The sequence below is a fragment of the Platalea leucorodia genome, assembly GCF_965183815.1.
Source record: "Platalea leucorodia genome assembly, chromosome: 13".
Lineage (NCBI taxonomy): Eukaryota > Metazoa > Chordata > Aves > Pelecaniformes > Threskiornithidae > Platalea > Platalea leucorodia.
In genome coordinates, this window is record NC_138835.1 from 15,865,671 (window position 1) to 15,893,426 (window position 27,756).

General features: G+C 42.9%; 1 protein-coding gene across 1 annotated transcript in view; it reads left to right on the top strand.

The window, feature by feature from the left end:
* Nucleotides 1–27,756, top strand: part of ZBTB46 (zinc finger and BTB domain containing 46) — a gene marked incomplete at its 3' end in the record, with an annotated part of 54,491 nt that overhangs the window by 11,113 nt on the left and 15,622 nt on the right. The window contains exons 5-6 of the mRNA XM_082326297.1: nucleotides 5,478–6,447; nucleotides 23,152–23,433. Coding sequence (XP_082182423.1) covers nucleotides 5,478–6,447; nucleotides 23,152–23,433 — 1,252 coding nt within the window. The remainder of the gene's footprint in view (nucleotides 1–5,477; nucleotides 6,448–23,151; nucleotides 23,434–27,756) is intronic.

Below are 27,756 nucleotides of genomic sequence, written 5' to 3' on the forward strand. Positions count from 1 at the left end.
ACAATCAAACAAAAAACCCTACCAACAACAAAAACCCAAAAACCCCCTCCAGTCCTTTTTTTTTTTTTTTTTTTTTTTCTTTTTTCCCCTTTCCTTTCCTGTTTTCCTCCTGAGTGAAGGGAGTTTATTTTTGTCCCCACTATTTCCCAGGGGACTGTACTGTAGAGGCTTTCATCTGTGTACTCCATTTTCTTGTCTGTGGCTTTTTGTCAAAATTCAAAGAATGCTCTGCGTTTTAGATGCAACAAATTTGTACCCCTTAATTTTACTGGCGTTAAGATTTTGGTCAGGAGACTTATTACGGGAATGTATGCTGAGAGGTTGGCTTTGTAAGTGCTACTGGTCTCTCTTTTTAAAACCTTTCCAGCATTAGGTGAGGACTGTGTTTATTTAGACTCTTATTATGCCATCAAGTGATATTTTCATGTTCAAATAACTGTACTGATAGTGCAAAATAAACAGTTTTTATAGATGCTATATTTGTAGAACTAGGTTCATTCTAGCTAGGGTTAAAGATTATATAAATTATTAATGCTTACTTGAAGACCAGGTTTTTGACAACATGAAAAATAAAAAGCTGGCCTGCGTCTTGACAGAAGTTTGCATGAAAGCGATTATTAAATCTGCTCATGTTTTGTTCTTTTTGCCGCTACATGCAAGTGTTGTTTGTTTAGGGACAATTTTTTGTAGTTATTTTTGGAAAAGTAATAGACTTGAATTACTGTACTGTCTGCTAATTGACTTATGAAGAAAGCCTGATCTGCTACAATTTATTTTGTGGAAAATCTACAGATGAGCTTTCATGGTTCATTGGCTTCTTGGAAAGCTGCGTTGTGGCCGTGTGCTGTCATCGCAGGCCCAGGCCTAAAGGATTTTACTAGGTGCTCAACTTTGAAATCCTTCAGTGTACTAAAAAGACCTGAGATAAAACAAAAAATAGATCATTGATCTTTGAGGTCTGTTTCTAATAAATCTCCACAGTTTATTCCATCTTTACCATGCTTCCACTAGAAATTTGAAGGGTACTGCTTTTCTGAAGAAATCTTTCCACTACATCTTTTAAGTGGAGATAAATGCCGTTACCAGGAAAAGGGGAAAAAAAAAACCCAACAACAAGCCACAAAACAGCATGTAAAATTGGAACACAAGAGCATGGGGTTTTGAAGCTTCCTGAATTTTTAACTACTAGCAAATTGCCTTAAATTTAACTTGGATTAATTCCCTAGTGATCCTTGACATTAAACGGATGTTCTGGTTTGACATGGGTAGACAGAAAACTAATTAATTCCTCTGAATTTGAGGCATATTTAATTTTCTCCCCCAAAGACCTCTCATTTAAAAGGTACAATGCTGTGACAAATGTTGAATGTGGAACGATGTGTATAAGGTAGCAGACCTTTAGACAGAGGAAGATCAAGACATCTACAATCATAATCGCTGGTTTGGAAGGTGTTAAGTTTTATTGATCAGACTGAACACGGGAGCATCCACATCATTGCTCGCGTACTTGAAAGTGCTGTAATGTGCCCACTGTCAGTGGAAAGGACGCCGCTCTTTGATGTGCGTCTTCCCATTCATCTCCCTGTCTCTTTATACTTCAAGTACTTTGGAACAAGGACAAGTTGTCTTCCCTTTGCATTGTTTTCTTATATTCATCATATTTTAGAATGTCAGGTATTTTTGCTTTCTTGTCCAAAAGCTACCTACCCATCCTCTGCTCGTGTCCCCAGTGTCCTTGGAAATGTGGGCAAGTACGATGCAGGGGCTGTGTGGTCTTGCTGTAATGACACGCTTCTGTTCATCCGTGGCGTGCCTGGAGGGCGTCTTCTGTCAAGAGCTTGGTGGGTGGGAGGGAGGCCAGTAAGGAATCTTGCATAGATATTTTTTGTGTGTGTGTGTCTGTGTGTTTAGTAGAAATCCCTTGATAGGAAATAAGTCAGAGAAAAGCTGTTTCATAAGGAAGCTAGCAAGTGCTTCATCCATAAGCAGCAGCAGGTTAGTCAATGTCTGAAGCTCAGACTGGTCCAGTCTAAACCAAAGGTAGCAAGGGACAAATATTTTAATAGAATTCATAGAATTCTATTTTAATTTCATTTTAATCTGGGGTTTCTGGCGTAGGCAGCTTAAACAAAGGACGAGGTGTATCTAAAGTAGACCGTTATCAACAGTGTGGGGGAACCCAACCCACTGAACTAAGCTGAATAAACATATGAAATAGTAAAGAAATAAAATCTCAAGGAATCGGTGTAATTTCCAGGTGAAAAACATTGAAGAAGAAAAGCTGTTGTTGCATAAATTCACAAAAGCAGGCGAAGACATTGACAAATACTCCTGATGCTAATCTGTACTAAATTGAGGAAGAGAAAATTATCCTTGCAGGACACTTTTTTTCTTCCCTCCGCTCTTCCCCACCAGTTCCAGGGAGATGCTGCCTTGGAATATGGATTTTGATACCTCTGAAGGAGCAGCGAAAGGAAATGCCATAGCTGAAACCTTCTGATTGCTCCGTAATTGTATGCTGTGAGGTTTCCTTGCGCCTTCCTCTGAACCATGTGGATATGGCAGCTGTTGAAGACAGGACTGGTGATGGACAACTCGCTTTATCCTATGTGGCAATTCGTATTTCCTGAGGGGACTAAGCTGACTCGTCAACTCCTAAAAGTAGATGCAGTAGTGGTTTCTGGAATAAAGACAAAACTGAGCTGTCATTCTGCCTTAAGAGTTGGTTCTCTCAAACATGAAGACGTTGGGAAGCGGTGGCAGCCACCTTCAGAGCCTGGGTTAGAGAGCTGCTGTGCTGGCTGGTTCCATCACAACCTGTTTGGGCCAAACACCTGGGAAATCAGTTCATTTTTTTTTCTTTTCTTCACTCCCTGACTCTGATTTTTCATTTGATTTCTGTTTATTTATTTCATTTATTTGAGATGGAGATGGCTTCTGAAGTGTGAGAATTTGATTTGAGGTCTCCGGGCAGATTTCAATGGTAAATAGTAGTGTCATTCAGACAGTGTAGAGCTAGACCGTTATTGAACTCTTCCAGTTCAAATAACAAAAAAAAAAAAGATTAGCTTCTTTGTGCATTCTGTGATTAATTCTGTAGAAAAGCTGTATGGATTTGAAATAGATGAACACCAGTTCAGCCTGTTTGTGTTGCAGGAAGATGGTCCTTCCTCTCTTGAGGGAAGCAAATGCTTATTGACGATCAGGGACCAGCTGGTCTTGCAAATTAGCATTTCTGACACTGCCAAAGAGACAGCTCCGTTCTTGCGGAACTGGAGCAGCTTCTGCAGGCGATCTTGCATAACTTGAACTCTTGAATCATCAGGTGGCTCTCTAGAAGAAAGGTCCTGTGTCACGTATGTTCTGTGGGCTGAGGGGTTGTTTTCTAGCCAGCGGTGTTGGCTAAACTGGGAGCTGTTTTGCTCCTGTAGATGATGATAATAGCACGGACTCGGGGAAGGGGCAGAGGTCTTACGGATCTGTATTCCACAGTACAGGAAACCCGCTTGCATGTGTTGGGAAACCTTCTCAATCATGGCTGTCCTAGGGCTGCCCGCTGCTGTGAGCCGATCTGAACAGATGGGACTGAATTTGTGTTTGAACTCGATCTATGTTAGCAAGTTGCTTCGAGCTCGCATCAGCCTCCTTACTGACAGTGCTGATATTTAACCACGTACGCTTCAAGACCGTAAGACCTCAGAAGTACAGTGATTTTGGTTTTATCAGCAACCACCAGTAGCCTAAATCCAGGCTTCTGATGTGTGCGCCTGCCCATAATCATATTGGGAATTTGGTCTTGTCAGCAGATACCAATTCTACAGTTGTATGTTGGCATGTGGACCCACGTATCGATTTTACAGTTGGAACTTCTTACATCGGAACAAATTTAAGTTTTTGAGAGAAAGGAGTAGATATCCTTCACGTTGTGTGGCAGCTTGGCACTCTTAATTAGTTGGACCATTAAACCCCTGTTACAGAGTATGTAAATCTTGATAGTACTTTCCAAAGAAGCGGTATAAGCTAGAGAAAATGGCAGAAATGAATGCCAAGGAATTTGTAAAGCTGTGGCAGCAAAGGCAGGTATGGAGTTGCAAAGGTAGTAACTGCCGAGGTACGGTGTCGCGGAGGGTGCTTCATCCGTCTGTTCCAGTGCTGCCAGCATCCGTCCTTAACACCTCGAGTGAACCTGAAGTCATCTCACTTGAGAGGCAGAACGCGTTGATTTGCCCGATACCAGTGAAGCGTTGGGAGACGAAGGGCAGGGAGCTTCTGATGCTGCTGGGTGGGTGGCAGACCGAACCGCGGGGTAGGAGTGCCTTACCCAGCGCTGCGAGAAGTGATGGACCGCTCATCCGTGCCCGTGTATTACTTCTCTCGCGTTTGTACTTTGCAAGCGGGATAAAATTTAATCTGAAAATATTAGCCCCGCTGATTACCGTCAACATATCCACATTTAAGACCTTTTTTTTTTTTCCTGTTTTGGAGTGTAAGAGGAGGATAATTTGGAGCATAACTTACAAGATACGGGTCTCTGCCATGGTGCTGGCACTAACTAGCCTTTTTTTGGATAATACGGTAAAATTTTATGAAAGGTGATCAAAAGTCCTGTGAATTCTTCTCAGCTTGATGGATACTGTGTTGTTTTGGTCATAAGCATCCTTTCTACACATGAATGTTGAGGTGATTATTAGAATTTCTCGACCCAATATCTTAGGGTGGTTGTGGGGTAAACTTGGAGATGCAAAGCCAAGGAAATAACATGCTTTATTGCAAAGTTAAAAATCTTGTGCTTATAAGTAGTTAAGCTTCAAATAACATTAATTTCATAGTTCTGATCTGCTGCCAGTTTAGTTTGGGCGGGGACTTAAAATTTTGTGATCTGTGGTCTTGGATTTGCCTATTGCTCTTCTGACTTGAAAACAGTATTTATAGCCCCTCAACGGCAATATAGCGAGGGAAATAGCTGGTTTCAATTGGCTTTTGCTGTTTGAGGATTTCAGCTATTCAGTGTGCTACACATAATGCTTGTTCCCTGGAGAAAATTGTGTTACAGAGGGCTCTTCAATAGTTTGTCTCCATCAGCATCGTTTCAAGTGTAGTACCTCTTTCAAAACCAAACTTTACGGAACCCAAACAGTAAAAACTGAGGGCTGTGTTACCCGAGTAACTTCAGACCGGTTTTCTTACAAGTCTGTAGTAATTTAAAGAAATATTTCTCCGGGATGTTATGAGCCACTGGAGGATTGAGCTTCAAATCTAGTCCCTTTTAACGTAAATTATTTGAAGTCTGGCAAAAACAAGCCGCATCGTGTAATGAATGCGGAGTCTTTCTAGGCAGTAGTTGTGTTTTGTGGCATTCTTTCAAGATGAACCTGTTACTTAATTTGGTACAACTTGGGGTTTGTCTCAGTCTTTGAAAAACACGTCTGTGAGCTTGTAGTGGATTTTGTAATACTGTCATTTCCTTCCCCATACAGGACTTGTGGAAGAGGAAACACAAAGATTTCCAAATGAATAACCGAAAGGAAGATATGGAGATTGCTTCCCACTACCGTCATCTGCTGCGTGAGCTTAACGAGCAGAGACAGCACGGCATCCTCTGTGACGTTTGCATTATAGTGGAGGGGAAGATATTTAAGGCTCACAAAAACGTTCTGCTTGGGAGCAGTCGCTACTTCAAAACGCTGTACTGCCAGGTACAGAAAACCTCCGACCAGGCCACAGTCACCCATTTAGACATTGTCACTGCACAAGGCTTCAAAGCGATCATTGACTTCATGTACTCTGCACACCTCGCGCTGACCAGCAGAAACGTCATTGAGGTGATGTCAGCTGCTAGCTATCTGCAAATGACAGATATTGTACAAGCCTGTCACAATTTCATAAAAGCAGCTCTCGACATAAGCATAAAGTCGGATGCCTCGGATGACCTCGTCGATTATGAACTCGGAGCCCCGTCCAGCAGTAGTACGGATGCTTTGATTTCAGCGGTCGTGGCTGGCAGGAGTATATCTCCCTGGTTAGCACGGCGAACAAGTCCAGCAAACTCTTCTGGAGATTCAGCTATTGCCAGCTGCCACGAAGGAGGGAGTAGTTACGGAAAAGAGGATCAAGAACCAAAAACAGACAGCCACGAAGACATTTCATCCCAGTCTCTTTGGTCTAGTGACATGGGCTATGGGTCTTTACGTATCAAAGAGGAACAGGTTTCACCGTCACATTATGGAGGGAGTGAACTACATTCTGCCAAGGATAGTGCAATACAGAATGCGTTCTCAGAACAAGGAGTAGGGGATGGCTGGCAACCCACCGGGCGCAGGAAGAACCGAAAAAATAAAGAAACTGTGCGGCATATTACGCAGCAAGTGGAGGACGACAGCAGGGCAAGTTCTCCAATGCCATCTTTTTTACCTGCCTCAGGATGGCCATACGGCAGTCGAGACCCAAGTAAGTCATTCTTCCCATTTTTGTGGTTGAAATTAAAAATGTGAATTAGATCTGTTTACAGCATGATTTTACCAGTCTCTGAAATATATTAGCTTGCCAGAAACTGAAAACTGTAAGAACTTGTGTTGCCAACGATTCAAAAGAACCAAGCACTGGTCCTCAGTGTCACAGCAATGCGGGCTGCTTCTCCTGTGAAAGAAGTTGGTAGTTTCGTTTTGGCCTTGAACATAGAGCGGCCTAAATCACCCCCAAAACACCATTATAATTGTTGGAATTAATGTGAGGGAAGGTTGGAATTTATTTTAGCAGGTGTCCAAACTGATGTCAAGGTTGAAGACTTTTCCTTGTATAGCGTATTGATGATGCAATTACACCGCACACTGGTGTAATTTAGTCTTAACGATACTATCTGCAGTACTTCCTAATATTCAGGTGTCACTTTCTCATGTGTAAGAAAACTGCCACAGCTTGTTGCTGGTAATGGCAAGATAAATGCTTGGTAACTCGGAAGAATAATGTGGTTTTTTGAGGTTCTACAAAGGCTTAAAATGTATTTTGATGTGTGACTACTTGTAGTCTGAGATGAGTGACTGCTTTTAAAGTGTACAGCCAGGGAGAAGAACATTTCCTTGGCTTCTTTTGAATCTTCCGTAGTTGTTATTCTGTCTCAAGATAATGGTCCTGTTTGATTCATTAAGCACTGGCAATTAATAGATGCAGGAATGCTACTGATGTAGGGGTTTGGACGTTTTTTTCCTAAGGACTTTAAGGGAGTGTGGTATTAAACTCCCTCAAGCTGACTTGAAGAACTTAGTCCGTGCTGTGAGTTAGCCTGTGTTTCATTTTGCATACCAGAATCCAAGTTGGCCAGGAGAAGGGTGTGTGAGATTATATACCCTTATGTTGCCAAATTCAGATGAAAAAAGCAATATAAATAGTACTGAAAGTCTGAAGAGTCTTTATGGGCTGAAAAAGGATGTTTAAGTTGCTTATATACTGGAGTTTAAATGTGGTTTTCATTGAACGGGTAACTCTCTACAAATGTCTTTAGATTTATTATGTTTTACAGTTGTCTGCTGCAGCAAGCTTGCATAGAATTATTCTAATTAGCTGATGATAAAATCTAAACAATGTCAGTTAGAAGAAAAATGCGAGATAACTTAAGATAACAGTGATTTATGAGGAATCCTGTTTTTATAACGCATGTATTTTAGGATTGTTGTGAATAAAGATGCGGTGTGGATTGCCTGGTATGCTGTTCACACGCAAATATTTTTCACTTTCACAGCATCCCGTAAAAACAACTCAATCGCTCGTACTGTCCGTGGGGCGTACGGGGTTTGGACGGGTCTGTGAAGCAAACCACACATGTTGGAGTGACTGCAGAAACACGACTGCAACTCCCATCGTCTTAGCAAACTGGTTATAGGTTGAATGTCTTTAAATTACTAAAAACAGTGCAAAATGGAAGAGATTGTATTACTGGAAGCTGAATGATGTCTAGGTTACTTAATTCCTAATTGTTAAGGAATTAAATAGAAGTGGCCTTCTGCTTTACAACGGTTTGCAGATGAGAGGAAGCTGGCTTTGGGTGTTGACTCAGCACTGAGCTGAGACAGCGCATCAGCAGGCACAATCAAATGATTTGTTCCAAATCGTGTCTTAAATGCGGCTTCCAATAAAAGAGGTGTTTCTAATGATGGGAAAGGGGAAGCGGGGGGGTGGTGGTTGGGGGAGTGGTTTCAATATTCCACTAAAGCTAAAGGAAAAGCTGAATAGCAACACTTCCCGCTGTCCAAAACGAGAGGAATGCCAGGGCCGAACAGGCACGGGGCTACGTACGTTGGCAGTGGGCAGCCGGTCTGGCTGCTGCTCTGAGAGCAACGTGAGGGTAAAAGTAACCATGCTGAGCAAGGGGGACGTTTGGAGACTGAGCCGCTGGTGGTTTCCCCATGTTGGCCATCTGGAGAGGTGAGCAGAGACGAAATTCTCCTTTCTGCCCTGCTGGGCAGGGGCGTTTTGCTACGCTGGGGGGCCTGAGCTCGTGGGATGGGTGCGTCTCTGCGTGCACAGGAGGAGCCCTGCGTGCATTTTAGGTCAAATTGTCTTGTCTTCTGGGGGATTTTTTTGGTATGATTTCAGAGGATTTGAGATCTGTGCGTGTTCCGTTTCAGTTAACACATCTCGTCAGCAGCAAGCCGCTCGTGTGCTTGCATGTGTAGATGTGTGGTTTGGGTGAAATCCGAGTTGGTTGCTTGGGTGAGATTTCACTTCACACTGGAAGAGAAGCAAGCACCTCCGCTACCCCAAACCGTCACTGTCTTGGTCCCTACAGGCAGTAGGGTGTTTTGGTCTCACATTAATATTTTCCATCTCCAGCAGGTGGAAGCAACCCTCTTGTGAACTGCTCCATCTCCCAAGTTGCCGAGCTACAGGGTTCTGCTTAGGTTGGTTGTTGGTACCCCAAGTTCTTCACTTTCCTGCTAGAATTCAGAGCTAGTCTAGAGGTGTTGCAAACTTAGCTCCTATGCATGACGAAAAACTGATTCTCCTGTGTGAAAGCGGGTAATGGCAAGTGTCTGCGCTGTGTAACGAGTATTTGGGATGTGTTTAAATTTCAGCTTGAAGTTGTCTTTGATTTAGTAGCATCAGGCTTTGTTCTTTAAAACAGACTTCATAGTCTAGGGCTCTTTTTTTACCTCATTTATTTAGAAGTGTCCCTATCTGTATTGTTCATAGCTAAGATGAAAAGGTACTCCTTTGCTGAGGAAATGGGTGTTGAGTGTTCGTTCATAAGTAGCTAAGAGGGGAAAAAAGTTACCTAGAGCTCTCTGTTCTTTGAGGCTCATTCACTTTTCTGATCTATTCAGTTATTTTAAGATGCTGCTCGTTAAGTCTGAAAGCCCTCATTGTGGGATAATTTGGGTACCATTTGCAAATGCCTCTGTACTGGAGGACTAACACAGACCTTCTGGCAGTGCAAAAGCTGATTTAGGAGAGTCCATCTTAAAAGTTCAGTGTTAGCGCCTTCCTCCTGAAATTGTGCAAATTACTCTTTTGGTCTTGCTCGCAAGCAGCGTGCATTTCGGCAGCATGCAAGCAGCATTTGGGAAGGCGGATCTTGCGAGTAACCCTTTTAATTCAGTGATTATTTGAGGCCGTATACTTCACAGATTAAAAATACTCCCCCGATCCTGTGTTATACAGGATTACTTAATTTATTTTATACTGCAAAGAAACTCATTGCCGTCACTCAGACTTTGCTTTTGAAACAACTAACAGCTCATTTGCACTTGGTAGTAGTGCTTCTTTCAGTGAGAAACATGTTCTTATCAATACAGGCAGAGTGTACTAAAGTGTCCCAAATAGAGTAGACTGTGCTTAAAATGTGATGCAGTGGGGCCTCAAAAAGGCACAGGGTTTTTTTTTAATTGAAAGGATAAGAAAATTCTTTCTGAATCAGTTGATTCGTTTCCAGATGCTGGTGGGGTGCTGCTGAGAGTCTTTGAATTCGATCACGCTGCGTATTAAAGTAAAAAGGAGTGTCTGGAGTAATCTTATTAATGGTAATCTAACATCATGGAAATAGCTGAGATTCTTAATGTCTGCCACGAAGAGTGTATCTTCTTCCTCCAAGAAAGAATGATCAACTAAGATTTGCAAAAGAATCCAAACTAAGTCGAGATGCTAAATTGAGAACGTGATTAAGCTCTCCGTTTCTGCAGGGTGGTATCAGTCAAGCACAGCGCTTGATGAGGACCATCTTTTCATGCCAGTTTCAGTTTATTAATTCGGATTCTCTGTTTAGCATAAAACACATTAGGTTTTTTCTTTCTCATCCTGTTTGGGTTGTTCAGGATGTCAGTCTGTCAGTCCTTGTATGAAACATTCATATATATGTTTTCCTCACCAAGCTGCATTAACTTGGAACAGCAGTTCTCCAAAGTAAACTGAAGGATGGGCTTTTATAAATAATAACTTTCTTCATAACTGAGCCAAGAAGAATTTCCTCCACAGACTTGCCAAAATAACAGGTCTGCCTTTTATTTTAACCTTTTTTCTTGAACTTTGTAGGTTTTCTAAAGAAACATATTGCTATTTGTTAGTCTTAATATCAAAGATGCTTACAAAATTCAGAAGTAGGCTTGTGTCTTGAGCATCTTCGTTTTCCTTAGGTTGCTGTTCCTTTCACGTTGCCAGATAAAAGTTTTTACAGGATGACCCGTCCCGAGTGCCTGTGCTACAGGATCGGAGGGTGCTTAAACTGTTGTCGCCAAAGAGGAGGGTTATCTTCACTAGAAGAGCTGTTAAGCTGGCAAAATGTTGCTGGTTTTGCCTCTTCATGTAATTGAAAATGCTGTCCCTTGGAGGGTGTCTTTTGAAGAATTTATTGATGGTTTTATTAATGTGTTAGTTCAAGCATAGTAGTTATGATTCAGGAATTTATTTCTAAGGAAATACTCCCACACATCTTCTCAGTGTTTGCATCCTAAAGCTGCGAGTGAATTTTTGTGTGCCAATTGACTGTGAAATGAAGCTAATTATTTTCAAAACAGCACAGTCATTTTTAAAGATACTACGGTTTGGGAACTTTTTGCTTTACTTTGGTTAAATGTAGTGAAATTGTTGTATTCTGTAAGAACTTGAGGGCTTAAGTAAGCCCAGAGTAGTGACCTTCATGGGAGGGATGGACGGGACTGCACTATACCCTTCTGCCTTTGCAGAGTTTCAAGTTCCTTTAACGTTTTCCCATCAAAATCTTTAATTTTGCAAAAATTACCTCCCTCGTGATGAGGAGACGTTCATCGTTTTCCAGTGGCAGTCTGATTTCAGTGCCTGGTGTAGGGAGTTGTGCTGCCGGCTCTCCGCGAAGGCTGGAGACAGCTGGTGTGGTAAGCCTTTCCCTATCCCTTTTGCTGTCTTGGTTTCTAGAGAGCAAATTATGATTACAGGAGTTTTTGGCGAGCACAGATGCTCAACAGTTGGATCATACAGTGAGCTTGCATTTCAGAAGGCTTCAGAGGGAGGTAAGACAGAGCTCTGTCTAGATGAACTCTTGGATAATTTTGTGCAGGTGAGGTCTCTGGCCCTGCCTGTGTGCAGGTAGGCGAAGGTGTAGATTGTCTTATTGCAGGATGATTTTTTTGCTTGCAAAAGAAGTCTTTTTCTCAGCAAGATACAGGGCTTCCTGCAACTTTTTCACCTTTTCAATGCAAAACTTCAAATCTTCCTTGATTTTTTAAAAAAAATTATTATTTTTAAAAAAACGGTGAAAATGCCATTGTTTCTGTTGTGATATTTGGCAAGCATGTTAGTCCAAGTAGCGGAACAGATGTCTTGCATAATGAGAAGAGGAAAAAATTGAGCATGGTGTTTGTATTCAGGATTCAGGTGTTTAAGGAAGTCCTTTAAGATTTTTGTTCTGCAAAACCTGCATAATACTTCTGGCTTTACATGATGCTTTATAAATAATCAATTTACCTGTCCTGAAGAGCTCGTGTTTAAAGGAGAAGAAAAAAGATGATCTGCAGGGTAGCACTGAAGGTTAATATTGATGAAGAAATAAAGAAAATGCAGTGTGAAGGAGTTCAGAAAGAATGGGGCTTTGCAATCGGCAACGGAGGCTGTTTGCCATGCAGGATTGTGCCAACACGAGATAGAGATAGGGAAAGCGGAGGGCGGGTAGCGTGGTATAGGAGAGAAGAGTGTAAGGAATGGGAAGAGGGATAACAGAAAAAGAGGGCTGAGAACGAGTTCTGAGAACAAAGAGCCTGAGTTTGGCGTAGTGAAGGTGGTATCCGAGAGAGACTGAAGAGACGAGGGAGCAAGGTTAAACCAGAACGTGTCCGTACCGGGAATACCCGTTGAGCGTTAAGGCACGATGAATTAATTGATTTTTAGGCTTTTCTACCCAGCTATTCCCGTTAGAGATGGATAAACCTTACCGAGACTAACTCTCTCCAGTACAGTCATTCTTTGCTCTTCTTTTTAGCTTTTTCAGCCCAATATTAGAAACTTCTTGCTCCAGCTTGAAACGCAGCTGCACGGTAAATGCTCCCGCTCCCGCGCGCTGGGCCGCCCTGCCTGTCTCCCGTTACTGGCAGACGGAGCCGTCGGCTCTGCCCTTTACAAAACTTCTTTCCCCGCTCCTCAAAAAGTGTACAAAAAGCGTATTTTTTGTGAGACGTGGTATCACATACTCGCTATTCACTATTCATCTTACCTAAAATAAATATACATTGGTAAACTGTAGATTTTCATGGGATGAAAACGAATGTATTGAAGGAGATGCTAAGGGAAGTCTTGGTGCACACTTTCAGTCTACCTACTGCTGAACTGATCCGCGTAGCCTGGCAGCCAGAAAAATCCCTGGGACAGAAGAGAGTCGTTTACTCTTCCTTTAAATGGATTTTGCTTTGCCGGGATGGAGTCTCCAATCCGTCTGCTGTGGTCTGAGTTCTGGTTGCAACGTAAAAACTTCAGGCAGGTGTTAAGTATTTGTTACAACAATGAATGAAAACTAGGCTGGTTAAAATTTCAGTTGTCAGATTAATACCCGATGTCCTAAAACAACGCGGGCTCAAATTTTAATAGTTTCCTACTGTTAGTTCATTACGTAGATCATTCTTTTATGCTCAATTTTGGAAAGATCACTTTTTAAGATGTTTGGGATCAAAACGTTCAGCTTATTGGAAAGGTGTTCGAGTATTTTTGAGGGTAGGTAATAGTAAATTACAAATTGCCTGCCACTTGGAAAATTAAGTTAATTACTGCATTTTTCCACCTGCTTTTCATGAAGTTGTAGTTATGGTGCAAGGTATTAAAATTTTCTTTGCTATGATTGAGGGGGTTTTAATGATGTTTTTATTGGGGAGGTATGTTAACACCGTAAGCAGTGGTAGTTGGCGATGCCAGGCTTGCTGTCTCAGCCAGACCTGGAGGGGTTACAGATTTGTGCTCGAATGCCACCCCCAGAATTCTTTCTTAGCACCGAAATCAGCTTAGCCCGTGTTCTGCATTCCTCGGGCTGACGGAGCTGCCCAGGTTTCTAGACCGTCTTTGATCCTCTCTTCATGTGCATGAAGTTTACTGCATGGAGGTAGCTGCTACTTGCAGCAAAATGCAAAGCCAAGCAAACAAAAAACCCGAACGCAACACCCTGACCTCTGTGTCCACATGCCGAATTTTACAGAAACATCGCAGAGTGCTCGGTGAATAATTCAGGTTCTCTGTATCACCACAGTTACAGGCTAACGAAATTATTAGGATGCAATCTTTGCAGGAATAACTGTTTTGAGTTTCTGTTATTAAAGGGTTAGGTCAGGTTATTTTCAAGTCTGGAAATGAAAATCATTGCTTTAAACCTAGACACTTATTCCCTGGCTACACCCTGGCTTTAAAATGGTTCCACCCTAAACCAGCTTTAGCTCAACGCTCAGTGTCTGTTTCCTTTCCCCACCCTGCATTCCGTTTTCCCCAGGCTCCAGAGCCGCCCTCCTCCTCCTCCTCCTCCTCTTCCTCCTCCCTAAGGTAACAGCCCTGATTCTGTTCATCTGCTTCAACTCCAGAGATCTACCCTCTCTCGAGTGCCCTTCTCACTGTTTTATTTGTTCCTCGTGCCAAGGTCACGCTAGGCTCATCTTTACAGAGATGCCAACTTTTTAGAAAAATATTTTTTTTTTACCTTTTTCTGTTTCTTTACTGAAATTACAAGTGAGAAATCCAGAAGGTTTTAGAACTTTAACATAAAAAAAATTAATCCTACTTTGCAGTCATCACTGTTCAGGAGTTTCACTTTCCTATCTGAAGTGTTGCTTTTGCATTAAAACATAGTAGGAATTCATTCTTTAGGTGCAGTGTCTAGGAATCAAACCCCAAAACCAGCTTTGCTGTATTGGGCTCCGATTTTTTTATTATTTTTTTTTTTACATTTCTTACAGGTAGTTGTTTCAAAAGGTAAATATTTGTTCTCGAGTATTTTCAAAGGTTATAACTCAGCATCTTGTCATATCATGAGTGCTAGTGTTCCTGTTTGATGTGCTACTTGAATATTTCTGTCCCTTCGTGTTCGCGTCTATCCATGTGCAGATACGCAGCAAGAGACTGTCTGTACTGAGGAGCAGCAGAGAATAATATCAGTCCTGCTACTGCATGAGTTATGAGACTCGGAAAGCGAGGTTACGCTTACAGTCAACCTTAATATTTTTAAAGTGATAGTTTGCATATTTTGGGGAAACAAGAGTGTGGCTTAAGGTATTTCTGCACTGCTCAGTCATTCCTGCTTCTGCAAGGGCCGCTTTATTATTCCATTTTAGAATAGTTTCAAAAATAATTAACTCATCCAGTTTAACCATTTCCTTCTTCCTTGGATTCGGGCGGTTTGTTGTACCTTGTTTGGGGGAAGATCGGTTGGCTGACCAGGTTTGCTCTGTATTCCTACGAACCGTTGAGTCGAGGTCAGTACCAGGCGGTGGGAGAGTGGCAACCAGCGGCTGGGTTTGGGGCCAGGAGCTCCTTTTGCTGACACAGCCCACAGGAAAATACCTGGAGAGTTTGATTCAGTGGTAGAAAAACAAGTATCACAGGAAAGAGATGAAAAAATTGATTTCCCCCCCATTTACCTGGAGCAGTGGAGGGAATTTTCCAGTTGCTATTTCTACACTGATTACTGTTTTGAGGAAAATAAAGATGGAGATATACTTGTGCTTTTAGAATACCACTGCAGAAATATGAATAGAAAACCAGGTCATATTTGTGTAGAACAAGCCTGGTTTATTTTAGAAACACTATTCTAGAGGTATTGAGGAGAACGTTGCTGTTGGTAAAACATATATGGTGAACATCCTATGGCTGTAGGCTTGAAAATTATATTCAAGCCTGTATGATGAATGCTGCCTTTCAGTTGGCGTGGGCTCCCCCCGAGCCCTCCAGAAACAGCAGCAGCACGGGGAACGTGCAGTTTTATGCAGGATGGTGTTTCTCAGCAGCTCAAACCCCGACAGCGTCCCCGGTCACCCTGCTTTGAATCACGGCTGAGAAGCTGTAGTAGGACTCAAACCTGGACGAATTGGGGTGGGAAAGCACAGCCTGAAGGAGACCGTGGTTTTGGTTCCATAAGGATTCACTTAAGCTATCTTACAGTCTTTAACGTAAAGGCAGTTTTTCATGATCATATATGCTGTGGTTAGATATCTGTTTGCCTGACAGTTTCCTGAGTTATGAAATTGGAGCTTATTTTGAATGCTGCGCACATTTGTTATATCCACGTGTATACTATTATGTTTGTAAAATAGTGCTAATCAAAACCAGTATAGCTCGTGGCATCGCTTCTCTATGTAAATATTCCAGTACGTGGGAATGCTGGGGTTTGCTTAACAAATATTAAGTTGTGGAACGCTTTTGAAGGATTTCTGTTAGAAAGGAGGGGGTGCCTGAATACAAACTTCAAGGATATTTTTGGCAGCTGGTAAAAGATTGTCATTTTTCTACCAGCCCAGGTGCTCATTTTTTTTATTTTTTTGTTATTGGCAAGAAAATACACTAGGAAATGAAAGCTCTTTTTTTTTTTTCCTCTAAGTTTAAAAATTATGTCTTTTGCACAGGAGATCAAGCCAAAATTTCCTAAACTTCTACAAGAAACATCTTCCCTGAAATGTTAGATGAAATCTACTGTTGGGCAGATCTGTACAGATATTTGACACAAATAGGTAGAAGAACCTCAGAAAATTAAGTCTTTGGTTTCACCTAAGTTTTTTTCCAGAAGAGTTCGGCTCAGGTCATAATTTGGCGGTGTCCTTGTAAGAAAAGCTGAGTTTAAGTGGCTCCCACTTTCCCTTGGTACTTAATTGCACCCCCACGCTCTCCTGCAGTTGTTCCGGTGAAAACGTCTGTGCAGCCATGTAGTGAAACGGTTTGGGGAACTGATCTGGGGTTAAAAATAACTTTTTTTAATAAACCAGTTTTATTTTTAACATATTAGTTCCTGTCTCAAGTTCACCTCACAACTATCTCTGTAGTCTTGGTACAACTGAGGGAGTAGCGGGGGGATGCAGGAACGAGCGTTTGGGGTGGGAGAAGTTGCTGATGTTGGGACCTCTTCCCTCGCCCCCCCCCGCCCTTTCTGCCTGTCGTGTTGTGAACAAAAAAATGACATTTGCCACCACACTAAAAGTTACCCAGCTGCGTGCAGGAGATGCTAAACAACCGCCCCAGAAAGTGGGATGCTGCATCCATCACAGGTGGCTTCCAGGGCCGATGCTGTTTACTTTGTTCATTAACAACTGGGGCGGTGGGATGGAGCGAACCCTCAGCAAGTTGTTGGATGGCGCCAGACTGGGAGGAATGATTTGCTGGAAGGCGGCGGTGCCAGACACAGCATGAATTCAGCAAAGACAAATGTGAAGTCCTGCCTGTGGGACAGAATAACCCCACGCACCAGTATGGGTTGGCAGCCAAGGAGTGAGAGAGCAGCTTTGCAGAAAACGTGGTCTGGTGAGTAACGAGCTGAAGAGGGGTCTGCGTGCCCCGTTGCTTTACGAAGAGCGTACCTAGCACGTCAAGGGCAGTGAGAACACGTTTGGAGTGCAAGATCCAGTTTGGGGATCTCCAGGACAAGAAGGACTTTGACAAGCTTGAGCAAGCCCAGCCGAGGCCATGAAGGTGTTGTGTACGAGGAGAGGCTGAGACAGCCTGGCTTAACCTTGCAGAAGAGAAGGGGGGCGGTGGATTGTCCAGAGCCAGACCCTTCCCAGATGTGTATGGAGAAGGGATGAGAGGTAATGGACACCAGTTACGGGAAGGGAAATTCTCATGGGGTAAAAGGAGGAAGTTCTTCAGAGTGATCAAACGATGGAGGAGTTGCGGTATCTTTCGCCCTGCAGTTATTCAGAACTTGGCTGTACAAGCCCCTGAGCAATGGGATCTGGCTCTAGAAGTAGCCCTGAAGTCACTTTCAACCTCATTTATTCTGCGATTCTTAAAAATGGATCCGGGTAGTACAGCAGTAACGCTGCCGCAAGTCGGGACGGCTCCTCGCTCGGTGTCTGTTGGTGACACCACTTAAGACGTAGCTTCAGTTGCTGTTGTTTTCAAACTGTACTTCCCTTGATGCTTGCCTTTCTGTTTCTGACCGCAGGACTTGCATACCTGAAAGTTTGTCTTTCCTTCCCTTCGCCTTTCCGCCCTAATTTATGTAAAAAGAGAATATTCTCTCCACCTATAAACTTTGCTGTGGGTTTTTATGTGCTTTGTTCTTTCGTGTTTTGAAAAGAAAGCGAGCGGTATGACTTGCCAGCCCTGCTTCACGCTTGCCTATAGGAGGGAAAGAATTTGGTGGACTGAGCTGGGGGTTCTACTGTTTATGACTGTCGAGTGTGCCTTACAAATAAGAGTAGGATATAAGGTTATCCAGTGTTTCTTTAATTAGCTCCAGATAGTTGTGGGATCTTGCTGTCACCCCTAGCTTTGGCAAGTGTCCACAAAATGCAGGCAGCCAGAGACTTTGGCTGGGTTTAGTTGACGGTGTTACTGATGTCGGGTTGAAAGGATGCTGGTGGAACCGGCAGGACGATGACGTTCGTTCTGCCGAAGCACCTACGGGGCCAAATTCTGCCAAAAGAGGTACTGGAGCTGCGCGACGGGGTGAGCTGTGCAGGAGGGGTAAGGACGCTTTTGGTGACGGGAGGTGGCTCGGATTGCCGTTGTCTTCGGAGGTTGTGGGGACTTGTAAAGAGTTTACTCCAGGTGCTGAGCAGCGATGACCTCCCGTTTGGAAAGGTGTGCTTGGAGGAACGGCTCGGGCCGTGTGACAAAGCGCTGAATTCGAGGGGGTTGAGGAGGGGTTGGAAGGGCTCCTAAAAGCTTCCTGAGATTTGCCAGGGTGACAGAGAAAACTTACGGAAAATGGCTTAAAGCTTTGGCTGCAGACGGTCAGCTAAACGCTGTTGCGCTCCTTTCAAGGACTGCCGTGTTTGCCGGCCGACTTCCCCACCTCGCCGGCGGCTGGGCCGCTTTGATGAGGTAGGCAGTCGCTCGATGATGCGTGTCATGCGACCTCATCCTCCTGGAAACTCAGAAGACGGAGGGAGAAACATGACTGCTTTGTGTTTCTGCCAAACAGAAAGGGACTTTGAAGAGAAGATGACAGACGACTTGGATCTCCTCTTACCTTGAGACTGTAACGAACGACGAGAGCAGTATTGCGGAATAGCGACCTGGCGAACCGCTGCCTTTAGTTCTTGGGGAAGAGTTTTGTTTCTGCTTTGAATTTTCCAGCAGCAGATGTAATCTTGTATGGCTTTCATTCACGCCTTTCTCTCTTCTCATAGGTTTAGTCCTCCAGCTACAGATTTCTAGAAGAAGTTCAACTGTGTACATGAGAGAGCAGGAATAAAAGTTGAAAGAGGAAAAAATTATTTTAAAAAACAGTTTATGAAAGAGAACGATAGCATTGGGAGTCTGGGAAACAACAGAAAACACAACTGGGGGTTTACCGAGAAGGCAAAAACACAACACCAAGAAGAAATAAGTGGTGTGAAAGACGCAGATGCTGAGGAGGTAGTTTGGTAACAGCCGACTTTAAGCTGTAACGAGGAAAAATTACTTGAAGCGAGGAGAAGAAACACAAGAAAAATTTCTGTATTAAAGTACTTAATTAAGGGACTCAAATGGATTCTTTAAAATGGAGAAGCTTTTCCTTGGTCTTTCTGAGATGGCATTTGTATTTTTTTCAGTTGTTTGACTAGGTTTAATGCTTTTTACTGTCATTTTTCTCCCAGATCTTGGAAAACAACTTACCACATGAATGTTTCGTTCAGATACTTCTAGTGAGTTGCCTCCCCTTATTTCTGCTGCAGCCCTTCCCAAGGGGCTGGCAGGTGTCTGTAGTACTTCTTGATTTTTTTGACTAGTACAACTTGCTTTTTTCATACCTGGGTTTGTGACAGGAGCTCAGTTTATATGGCTTCCAGGTAATTTCTTTTTTTTTTTTTTTTTTTTTAATGGTAGTAGTGGCATGCCAGCTGATAAATGGGATTTCTCATCTGGATTTGGGCTTCGCGTAGCGTAGCGAAGCAAACGAGCCTCCCGTGGCCGTACTTCCCTTGCAGAGCCAGCGTACAACTCAGTTGGGTTTTGCCCAAATACGATTTTCTGCGCGGCAGGCACCCCGTGCGCCTTGGGGTGTCGCACCGCTCGCGCTGCGCTGGCGTGAGCGTTGCTCCTCTTCGTGGATCTGTGAAAGCCTGCCTGGCCGGCGTGGTTGGGAGCGCAGTGCGTTTTGCCGCACCGTGCTCCGCTGGGATGCGTGGTGTCTGTAATTGGGCTTCCTATATTCCTTTTACTTCAGGCTTTCGTGTGTAAATAAGAATTTTACCAGCTAAATGCTGCTTGCGGAGTTTCAGTTGAAACACTGTTGCCAAAACTGGAAAAATATTCCCTGTGTTTTATTTGAAAATAAAAACAATAACAAAAAAAAAATCCATCCACGTCAACAAACTGCTAAAGCTTTTCTAAAGCTCCTGTGTTTTGGAAAGTAGGCTGGCGTAACAGAATAACTGCAAAATAATTATTTTCTGAGGAGACTAATGAGCTCCGTTTTGTAGAGCAGCGTTAATCCCGTGCTTAGCTCGCCGCCGCGATCGGGGTTTCCCGCCGGCGGTGCCTGGAAGCCGTGCGGTCGCCGGGACCGTCTCAGCGGTGCGAAAAACGCGACGTGGAGGGGCTGGATGGAGCCCGGGGGCCGCCGCCTGCCCCCTCGCCTTGCGCAATTGCAAAATAGAGGCTCGTTTACTACAGCTTGGTTTACGTACTGTCGAAGCACTGTAGTAAACAGTTTAGATTAGTGGGCAGTGACGGATGCTTTTGATTCATATGATTCTTTGGCTAAATCTTGTTAAAAGAAGCTGTATTCTAGAGAAAAAGAGAGAAGTGGTTTTGGAGGCGCCATGAAGAGAAACTTGATGCATTTTTGGGTTTTGGTGTCCTGAGAGTATTTTAGTACTTACGTGTCTAAGTGGATATTTATTTTGCCTTAATGTGTATTTGATTAGGTTAGATCAGCTATAAATACTGGAAGCTCTAAAGCCTCTATTTCGCTGTCTGTCTCTAATCTTGGCTTTTGAGGAACATTTAATGTCTTGTTGTGGTTACAATTAATCTGCGTGTGTTTTAGCAATTAGTGTTTATGTGCAGCAGGCAGCAACAGATTCTGGCAACTGTCAATCAGCATCTGTAATTGGCTCTGAAAAAAGGAGGGGAGAAAACGCAAGGTGATTTACTGCCTGCCCGGTTATTTGGCAACACCGTTTTGTTGACAAACACCCTTTCTGGCCCGAGTCCTTCGCTGCGATTTGCCGCGGAGGTGGTGAGGAGCAGAGGGATAGCAGTATTGCCGTGGCTTTGGTTTGATAAAGCTGGCTCTTACCTTACCAGTTTAATGGGCTAGAATTTACTTTCTTTGCCACCTTTTGTAACAGGTGCTGGTTTTTAAACTCTTGTAATTTCTCTTTATGCGGAAATGTTTGTTTTCAAAACAAAATTAATTATCATGTAGAAAAGTGTCTATACCTGTTAACCGCTCGCTCAGTAACAGAGGGATGACAAAACATGTAAAAATTCAAAGCAGCTGAATTCTGCTTGGCTAAGATTTAATAAAACTGATAATATGAGATTATACAAGCAAAACACAGATGGAGGAGGGAAAATGGTTTGATTTAAAGAGAGAGAGCATCTCTGATAGTTCACGTAGTTGCTGCTGCTGTGTTTGTAGCCCCCAGCCTTGGGTATTCCTTACATCTCCGGCTGTAGGAGTACTCTGCTAATGACTGGTTTTTTCCCTTATTGTTTGCTTTGAGGCTTTTCGTTTTTTCAAGGAAGTGGAAAAAGTTAACAGCAAGAGGTGTTGGCAGCACAGTACAGCTTAGCGTACTGCAGATCTGAACGTGGTGAGGGACCCGGTGTGCCCTGGGCTGGCGCTGGGAGATTCGCTGCCTGATCCTGGCTCCACGGCCTGGATGCCTTGAGCAAGTCACCGCGCCTTTCTCTGGCAGTTACCACCTGTAAAATGGAGATAAAAGTCATGATCTCCCTTTAGCCGTTTTCCAGGTTACAAGAGGTAGGCACTGTACCGGTGTCCTCATTAGCATTTTTTAATAAGGCTGTGGAGATTGATGTCTTGCCCTGGTTTGGAGTTGTTGAACGCTACAACCGAGTGCTAGCGTGCCGTGCTCTTCCCCTGCGCCTCTCCGAAGCTCTGCTGCTGTGAAATCTGTACCGGAGTAAGTTTATTGCTGTGGTGTGTATGGACAACACCTGAATTCCTTGCCCTGGGAAATGCAAGATGACTTTGTGAAAGCAGCTGAGCATTCATTTTGTACATGTCATACCGCTGTTTGAACTGTAATAGTTGCCTCTTGCATTCAGTAGATTTAAACATATTTTGAACTAGGAGGCAATAAAATGTTCAGGATCTGCAAAACAGCTTCTTTTCCATCTGATCGCTCGCTATCAACGCCTTCTCTTTGGATTTGGATTTGGATTTTTCCCTCTGCGTAGTACAAATGCTACAAAGGCATCCGTTTGTTGGGATGCGTTAGCCCTGTTCTGCCAGGCACTCGACTGGGTTTTGAGCACGTCAGCTGTGTTCTGCTGCTGCGGATCTGGAGTAGGTGATTGCGGTTTGTTTTACGCACTTTATAAACGGGGTAACAGGCCTTTTTGTAGGTAATTTTTTTGTTTTGTGTGAAGAATAAAGCGGATTATAAGAGTCATTTTCTTTTACATAAAAATACATAAATTATTTAAGACTATAAGAGAGTCGAAGAGACAAGAGAGAATCTTTTAACTAGATGTCCCCAAAAATACAAAAATTAAATAGTGTTTTCGCAGGGAGGAATTAACCTTATCATAGCTTTTTCATTTTTGTTTGGGTTTGCTAATTGATGTTTTTGTTAATAGCTGTATAAAAACATAACGGACTTCTTTGTAGCTACCTGTTGTAAAGTGGCTAATCTGTGTCTTTTGGTTTTTGTTTTTAACTGTATCGCTTCTGTATAAAACCTACCCTGTGATATACGCCGGGAACCGCTGCTTACTGTGTATTTTTCAGATAAGTGACCCCAAGGGATTTATACTAATGAGCAGCCCACTATTACAGGCTGTTTGTTACTGCATTTTTCAAAACCTTCATCGTGGGGAAGAAATGAAAGAATGAAAATGCGGACGACGGGGCTGAAACTATGGAAAAAAACAGAACTTAAACATTTGAATGTAATTTCGGTACTAGCAGACTACCCTGAAATCTTAGTTTAAAATCAATAAATTGATAAATAAAGTTTTATCCAGTTACTGGTTGTGGGGGAGGCTGTAGACCTCTCCCCCTCTGCCCTCCCTTCTTCCTGCCTGGTACTGAAGTCCGGCCGCGTTGATGGGGCAGAGGGGCGCAGGCTGGAAGAACAGAAACCCCCAGCTGTGGGCCGGCTGCGCTTCCTATCGCGCCTCCCAACGGCCAAGTTCATCTCCGGACGTTTGGAAAAGGAAGGGCGAGAAACAGCACTCCCGCGTGAAAAGTGACAATGAGGCCGACATAGGTGGGGAGAAGTTCCCGGTTCTCCGTTATTTGGGCCCGTGGTTAGACAGGTGTGCGTGGCCGGCGTGCCGCATCTCGGGAATTTCTTTGCGTCTCTGACAACGTCTTTTGTCACGCAGGTGCTGACGTGACGGTAACGGAGCCCAGCAGCTCTGACAGCAGAGTGGAGCAATCGGACCCCTACGCGAACGTCGAGGAAGCCCTCATGGGTGGGGAAGCCAGCTACATCTCTCAGCCCCTGACCCCGGAGAAGGAGGACGCGCTCCAGGCTGCCACCGTCGCCAACCTGCGCGCGGCTCTCATGAGTAAGAACAGTTTGCTGTCTCTGAAAGCCGACATGCTGGGAGAGGATAGTTCTCTGCTGTTTGAGTACTTACCCAAAGGCACGCATTCTCTCTCTCGTAAGTTTGTGTTTTTTATATTTTTTGTTTACTGACACTTTAAGTGAAATCTTGAGTGAGAAGAAAATACAGGTCACTGTCTTGTTTATTATTACCGATATGTTTATATCCTGTTTTAAGTCCTGCTTAATCCCACTTTCCATACAATTTGGAAACCCGTGTCTGGTATTGATCCAACTTCAATGTTAACTGCTGAAGCCATGGAAGGAAGTATTTAGTGTACGTGTATGTAGCGCTTGTCCTCAAATTTCTCTTTTACTTGTTTGCAAAATGGTAGTTACAAACAGAATACACACTATTTGAGTCCTTATGGGAAAAGAAGTAGCTGCCAAGGTTTTGAATCCATAATTGCCTGATGTTGAAAGGAGGCTTGACTGTTGCTCCTGTGTCTGCGGAAGCAGTTGTGATTTTGTAGTTCGCGTGATCTCTACTTCTTGCTGTTTACTTTTGCACCTCTCTAAGTAATGAGCAGCTATTGATTGGTTTGTTATACTCGCTCATGGAAACGAATGTTTTTCTACTGGTGATCTGTTGGAGGCAGCTGATGTGTACCATTACGTGCCGACAGCTTATTTTTCAGCATGCTTTTGTATTTTCTTCGTTGCAATCGTAAAATAGTTTGATTCTCCAGTGCACAAAGAGAGAAAAATTATTAATGCTCTATTTTAATGATGCTCTCAGAAGGTGGGGATGTCATTTGTGACATAAAACAGAGCAAGCGGTGGCTTTCTGAGTACGACGTGTTAGTTTCCAGCAGAAAAGGTTTATTTTAATCTATACTGAGAAAATTGACCAATTAAATAGAATGAAAAGTTCGCTTAAGATACTTATTTTTAGTTTCCTTGGTGGCAAAATAAAAAAAAAGACAAGTTTTAATGGTCACTTGGGATGTACGATAAAGGGAAAAAACTGCACAACATAATGTCGGTCTTAGTGTCTTATTTCGCTTCTCATGGCTGAAGAGTAGAATTATTTTTTTTTTAAAAAAATCTTTCTACATTTGGAGGAAAAAAATGTTTTTGTACCTTATTCTTCAGCTTTAATGTTGGGGGGAGAATTGCTAATGCAATGTTCTTGTTACTTCCACGGTAGTTTGCTTACTGAATGATCTCCAATTAAATCAGATTTAGATGGTTCAAACTAGGCTCCCGGGTTGAAAATCCCTTCGATGCAATGCAATAGCAGAGTTCCTGTGCAGCAGTTTAATCGCCGGGCTTGCGTGCAGTGAGAAGAGTGCCCTCAGCTGGCACCGGGACGAGCGGGAGCGTGGATCGATGCACGCCTGCGAGGGTGATTTATGCGCCGCGTGTTCGGATCTGTGACTCGTGACAGGTGAAATCAGCGGTTTCATCTTCTGTCATGATAAACTGGAGTAATGACGGGGCTGCCCTCTATCCATCATCCTTCTCTTGGTTGGAGGATTTTAGGTTTTGCTTAAAAGCCGAAGGACCACTTGGCATAAAGACAAATGAGTATAAGGCAGTCATAAATTCGGGCTAGAAATTAGAGAGTGCCTCACCAGCGGAGAACTGGCGTTCGGGAACAGGCACGGTGTAGGCAGAAGACCAACTGGGTTTCAAATAAAGCTTGATCGATTTAGAAAAGGGGGTAAATGCTAGCTCGTCGAGGGGTGCGATGACTCAGGAGGTCCTTCCAGCCTGTCTGCGAGGTCCCTGTTTTCCAGTCCTCTCACTATTACTTGAATTTCATTCAGCTAAGCTTCAGTTATCTCATTTTTATGGAAGCGAAGTGGATTGTGTAAGACAAAAAGACGACTGCTCGCTGGGTTTGTAGCTCTCCCACCAGTAGGTGGGTGTGGCTGTGGCCTGGTAAGAGGATTTTTACAGAGGCAAGGAGTTAAAGGACATATTTTTTTCTTTCATCTTATTCAGATTCCCAGGTATCCATTTATTTTAATGACTTGAAGAAGATGTTCTGATACAAGACTTGCTCGCTTTTAAGTGGTCATTACTGAATGCAATAGGACATCAAGTTTAATGAGAATTTTCAGCGTATAAAACGACAGTGAAGCAAGTGGCAAGAAGATTCTGGAGATCTAAAAGCACGGTCTAGCTTGGTGCTAGCTTTGTAGGTGTTGTTCACATTTTTCTTCAAACACAATTTGAGGATGTTGAGTCATTTTAAGTCCTGGGTCATATTAAAAAAAGGGGGGGGAGCATTGTGGGGGAGTAGGCAGGAGCACAGTGAACAAGATTCTTTTTTTTTTAAGAAACAAAACCAGCACAGTGTGTGGTAGTGTTCATCTGTCTGATTTGAAAAGGAAACACACTATTTTCAAGATTTTTAAGTGATCAGTCTCTCTTGAGTTTAAAAAAAAAAAAAGTGAAGTGTGTTTTTAATCTTAACTGCTATAACTAGATTGTCTTCATAGTCTCTTATGAAGCTGTACAGTAAGGAGCTGACTCAAGGAGCAGCATTCACCTTTATTTTTCTTTTCTGGAGGAAAAGACTTAATGGAGGTGGACAGATCTGAAGAGTATATTATGCACATTTAAAATTCCGATGAGCCGTTTCTTAAGGGGATGTTACTCTCCAAGTTACTGCATACATTACAAGTTTTAATTTTTCCTCTGCATGGTTCATACTGTTGTCGAAGTTAGTAGACAATACCCCAAGGTTTTCGCTCTACCCCGTGTTCTTTTTTCCTAATTCGTTGTATATCGTAATGATCATATGAAGTGTGAAATTGCTTATCATTTCGCTGATGGAAAATGAAGCCCGGGATGTGTGCAGGGGGTGTCGTATCGCTATGATGTAGTCAAACATAGGTTCATAATTTCTAAAGTTAACCACTTCAAACTAATTTAAAATCAGAAGGGAAAACTGAAATATCTTGCCATTTGGGTAACACGGTTGCCAGATAACCTGGAGCTGTGAAGGGCTCTGGGAATTTGCGACGGTGGTGGTGTGTGATCAAGACTTGACGTTCACGTGCTCGTCAGAAACCTAAAGAACGCGCAGGTTTTGCAGCAAAAGGTACGTGTCGTTACTCATGGGTAACCCTGAGCTCATCTTAGTTACTGAACCTGCGTAGTTTGTTGTTGGGGCTGTCTTTCAGATAAGACAATACAAAATTTCAGATTAGACAATATAAAAGTTTTCCTCGTCTTTACGCGTTGTCGTGGTTTGCCTGTAAAAGCGGGTTATTCTTTGCTGATTCCCAGCCTCAGCGGTGCTGCTCTGCTGAGCTCCTTGGTTTAATGCTGTGTGGTTTTATTTCATTTATGATTCTGAACTTTGGTAGCATTGTTGCGTACGGTTACACCACATCGACAGAAGTCTCAAAGGCTTTAGTTGAATGTTTTAGTTGGTTTTGCCAAGTATAATCTAGAGAATGAGAATTTTACTATTCATTAGGAAGCGAGTTGGTTAGTTTACATCCTTGTTTTCTCATTTAAAAAAAAAAAGTCAGAAAACTTTCTAATTTGGGGGTGATTGGCTACCTTAAAGGGCGACTCTTCCAGATTTTCAGAATAGTACATTGCATACTTTTTTATATGTCTAAGTTTGGCTTTTCCTGTTTACTCTGTTGCAACTGAAAACTGTTTATAGAAGCAATTCCTGTGAAGCTTGCTGTCCGAGCGATTACATGGTACACAGGGCCCTTTTCTTTTGGGCAAACCAGCTAATACATTATTTTTAGTTAGTGGTTCATTGGAGCCAATAATTTATACTTGCACTGGATGTTAAAGGAGTACGTTTTACACAGCGGTCAGCTTTCCCAAGAGGGACTTAAAGGCATTCAGTTTGGCGTAGAATTTTTGTACGTGGTAAACCAAGATTTAGGGGAGAATGGAATTTTAAAGAGAGATATAATAACCTTTGCCTCTCTGCTTTCCACAATAGTTTACTGTCCAGCTGCCAGAGAATACTATATTCATATAAATACTGCTAAACCAGTGCATCATCTTCTGTACGCAAAGCTGACTGAAGGAAAGCGCTTTTGATTTCTGATTTAGAAATTAAAATACTTTTCAATACAAATTTAGGAGGGAAAAAGGTTTCTCACAGTGCTAGTCAGAATGGGACAAAACGTAAATTCAGGTGCTGTTTGCATTCTCCTGTACGAGGTATGGGTCATTTATGTGGGTTTCTTGTGTTACTTGCAGTTGTTGAAACCAAATAAATATTAACTACGGTTTTAAAAATCATCTTTGTTGTGCTGTACATCTTTGAGGCTCAGGTTGGATGATTGAGTTTATTGTTTCTCCTCGCTCTATTTCATTGCTCGTTCATTAGCCTTAACTTCTGCTTTAAGAAGTGCATAGTTTCTTAAGAACCTGTGTAATTCTGTAAAGACGC